Source organism: Carlito syrichta, unplaced genomic scaffold (genome assembly GCF_000164805.1).
Source record: "Carlito syrichta isolate Samal-C Ts95f unplaced genomic scaffold, Tarsius_syrichta-2.0.1 Scaffold311803, whole genome shotgun sequence".
NCBI classification, from domain to species: domain Eukaryota; kingdom Metazoa; phylum Chordata; class Mammalia; order Primates; family Tarsiidae; genus Carlito; species Carlito syrichta.
Window position 1 is genome coordinate 57,164 of NW_007255899.1, and position 4,009 is coordinate 61,172.

Here is a 4,009-nt window from a genome sequence, read left to right on the forward strand (position 1 = left end):
TGGGACTACAGGAATGAGCCCGGCCCCAAATGTCAAATAAAAGATGAGATTGGACTCTGTGTTAGCATGACTTTCAGAGCCATTCGAGTAGGGTTTTCTTTTTTTTTTTTTTTTTTTAGTTGGAGTCTCACTCGGTCGCCCAGACTGGAGTGCGGTGGCACGCTCCTGGCCATTACAGCCTCAACCTGCTGGGCTCCTGCGATCCTTCTGCCTCAGCCTTCCAAGTAGCCAGAACTACAGGCACGTGCTACCACGCCCAGCTCTTTTTTGATTTATTGTAGAGATGAGGTCTCACCAAGTTGCCTGGGCAGGTTTTGAACCTGCGGGCTCAGGCAATCCACTCGCCTCGGCCTCCCAAAGTGCTGGGATTACAGGCTGAGCCACTGAGCCCAGCCACAAGTAGGGTTTTCAACATCTTTTTTCAATGACTTTAATGTTCTGGAAAAAATATTAACCATTATTCTGTAAAGATATTGTTATAAGAGTGCACGTTTTTCCTTTGGGACTCAAATACAGAACTACATGGGACTGGCGCTTACATAGACAATGGAGTTTTGTTTTGTTTTGTTTTGTTTTGTTTTGTTTTGTTTTGTTTTGTTTGAGCTGGAGTCTCACTCTGTTGCCCCGGCTGGAGAGCAGTGGCACACTCATGGCCACCCCAGCATTGACCTGCCGCGCTCCAGCGATCTTTCCACCTCAGCCTTCCAAATAGCCGGAACAAAGGGCCCGCACTACCATGCCTGGCTAATTTTTTTTATTTACTGTAGAGACAGAGACGAAGTCTCGCCAAGTTACCCAGGCTAGTCTCAAATCCATGGACTCAGGGAGTCTTCTCACCTCAGCCTCCCAAAGTGCTGGGATTACAGGTGTGAGCCATCGCATCTGTGAGTTTGATGTCTCGGACAAAGTAGAGGGTCCTTTGACAGTTGCGATCACCTTAAGACAACTCACAGCCGGGCTCGGTGGCTCAGCCTGTAATCCCGCGCTTTGGGAGGCTGAGGTGAGTGAATTGCCTGAGCCCGCGGGTTCGAGACCCGCCTGGGCAGCTTGGCGAGACCTCATCTCTGCAATAAGTCAAAAATTAGCCAGGCGTGGTAGCGCACGCCTGTAGTTCCAGCTACACGGAAGACTGAGGCGGAAGGATCGCCGGAGCCCGGCGGGTCGAGGCTGCGGTGGCCGGGAGCGGCCATTGCACTCCAGTCTGGGTAACGGCGTGAGACTCCAACTCAAAAAAAAAAGACAACTCACTTGTGACAGGGAAGGTAAGTTTTAACTACCGCCTCACAACTTAGATCTGTTTATAACTTTTTCTAGAACAGAAAGAACCAAGTCACTTCATTTTTACCTTTAGAAGGAAACAAGGTGGGTATATATGTCAGTGGCATTGGCTTTTAAATGTCTTTTTGGCCGGGCTCAGTGGCTCAGCCTGTAATCCCACGCCTTTGGGAGGCTGAGGTGAGTGGATTGCCTGAGCCCGCGGGTTCGAGACCCACTTGGGCAACTTGGCGAGACCTCATCTCTACAATAAATCAAAAATTAGCCGGGCGTGGTAGCGAACGCCTGTAGTTCCAGCTCCTTGGAAGGCTGAGGCGGAAGGATCCCCGGAGCCCCGCAGGTCGAGGCTGCGGTGGCCGGGAGCAGCCACTGCACTCCAGTCTGGGCGACAGAGTGAGACTCCGACTCAAAAATAAATAAATAAATAAATAAATAAATAAATAAATATCTTTTTGATTTGAGAGGAGATATGTGTATTATTTTCCTTTTAAAAGTATTTTCAGTTCTTTTCATAAATATTGCCATTGAAGTAACAACCCATCCCACATTTGATGGGTAACTAACTTTTGTGACTGAGGAGATGATGAACTACCATGGAATATATTCCTTTTTAAGACTTGAGAATATCCACTGATTTAGGAAAATCAGCCAGGCATGATGGCTCATGCCATTAATCCCAGCACCTTGGGAGGCTGGGACAGATGGATTACTTGAGGCCAGGAGTTGGAGACCAGTCTGAGCAACAAGACTCCATCTCTGCAGGAAAAAAAAAAAAATTAATGGAAAACTAAATGCTTAAAAAAATGAAAGACCTCTAACTTACGTGATTATGCACTTCCTGTTCTGTACATACCTTTTGAGAATAAGTCTCAGCTGGGCGTGGTGGCTCAGCCTGTAGTCCCAGCACTTTGGGAGACCAAGGTGAGAGGACTACCTGAGCCCAGAGGTTCAAGACCAGCCTGGGCAACTTGGTGAGACTTCGTCTCTACAATAAATCACAAAAACTAGCCGGGCGTGGTGGCGTGTGTCTATAGTTCCAGCTACTTAGAAGGCTGAGGTGGAAGGATCACCTAAGCCCAGCAAGTTGAGGCTGCGGTGGCCGGGAGCGTGCCACTGCACTCCACCCTGGGTGACAAGAATGAGACTCCGACTCAAAAAAAAAAGAAAAGAAAAGAAGTCTTGTGTCTAGTTAAAGATCTTTTGTAATTTCTCAACTTGGCTTTAGCTGGGCGCATACAGGCTGAGCCCCAGAGAGACCGCTATGGGGTACAGTGGACCAGACTCTCAATTTATACATCAAATACTGAGCGAAACAATTGGTTTTCTAAAAGAAACACTCCTTACTCGGTTGCTGGTATGAAGGGGACGTTTCTCTCCAGTATCAATTTGTTCACTTTTACAGGCCATTTCCTGCCATTTCGCCAGTGCCGACTGCCACTACATTGATGTGAAGGGTACAAGTCAGGAAAACATCGAGAAGGAATTTAATGAAATAGCAAACAAAGTCTATGGTATGGACAGCGACATCGACATGAAGGTATAATTGTATAAAATAACAAAGTGAAGACCTCAGCTTTCTTTTTTCTTCAACTGCTTCATAATTCTCACACTAGATTAGATTTGCAAGTTTACAGTGCTTGGCTTAGAGTTCATTTTAGACATGTTGTGGCCGGGCTCAGTGGCTCAGCCTGTAATTCCAGCACCTTGAGAGGCCGAGGTGAGTGGATTGCCTGAGCTCATGGGTTTGAGACCAGCCCGGGCAACTAGCTGAGACCTCGTCTCTACAATAAATCGAAAAATTAGCCGAGTGTGTTAGCACGCGCTTGTAGTTCCGGCTACTTGAAAGGCTGAGGTGGAAGGATCACCTGAGTCTAGCAGATCGATGCTGGGGTGGCCGTGAGCGTGTCACTGCACTCCTGCCTCGGGGAACGGAGTGAGACTCCAACTCAAACAAAAAATGGCTGACAGCTTGGGAACCTTCAACGTAGCTTCGTTGATACTATTTTAGATGTTGGTAAGTAGATTAATTGGAGTCTCAATATGTTTTATTTACTAATCAGTATGACTATTGTGGGGATCTTCCCCCGTACTTAACCTAGAAATCTATCCTGTTTTATGGTGAAATTGAAGGCAACTTTTTTTGCGAAATGTCCCATAAACTCATTCTGTTTGGCATTCTTTCCAGGACATTTGGAACCTTCGCGCTCGACTTGTGAAAGGAGAAAGAACCAACCTTTGAAGGAGCCATTGGCTATAACTCTTTTTAAAGGAAACCAAAACAAAACAAGGGGTCTAAGGAAAATGTTTTCTTAATGAGCTGATGTAACCTTTTCTATCACTTGTTGACAAAATCAGAACACTTGTGTCGGGTTCTTAATTATACACAGTTAATTTTGCAGTGCACTTGTATTGCTTTAATGAAAATAAACACAGTAAAAGTGAAATATTGCTGTCTTAAGGAAAACGAATTTAGGACTAGTTAATAAAGGTGATTGGTGTATAAGTTAAGTGTGTTAAATCAGTTTCTTTCATTCACTGAGCTCTTCACCCAAGCAGAAATGAGTGCTTTGAGTTTCACGTTATGGTAAGCCTACCACCTATCAGTTTCACGTCATGATAGGTTTCTTTTCAAATCTAGAACAACATGTAATATACCCACATTTCAGACAGAATCCATCCAGTCCTCTCCTCTGTTGCTAGAGTATGAAGACCCATTTGATGTTTCTTATTGGGT

At 45.5% G+C, this 4,009-nt stretch overlaps 1 protein-coding gene across 1 annotated transcript in view; it reads left to right on the forward strand.

The window, feature by feature from the left end:
* Window positions 1–3,783, forward strand: part of PHYH (phytanoyl-CoA 2-hydroxylase) — a 17,472-nt gene extending 13,689 nt beyond the window's left edge. The window contains exons 6-7 of the mRNA XM_021718078.1: window positions 2,678–2,812; window positions 3,461–3,783. Coding sequence (XP_021573753.1) covers window positions 2,678–2,812; window positions 3,461–3,514 — 189 coding nt within the window. The 3' untranslated portion in view covers window positions 3,515–3,783. The remainder of the gene's footprint in view (window positions 1–2,677; window positions 2,813–3,460) is intronic.
* Window positions 3,784–4,009: the final 226 nt, after the last annotated feature.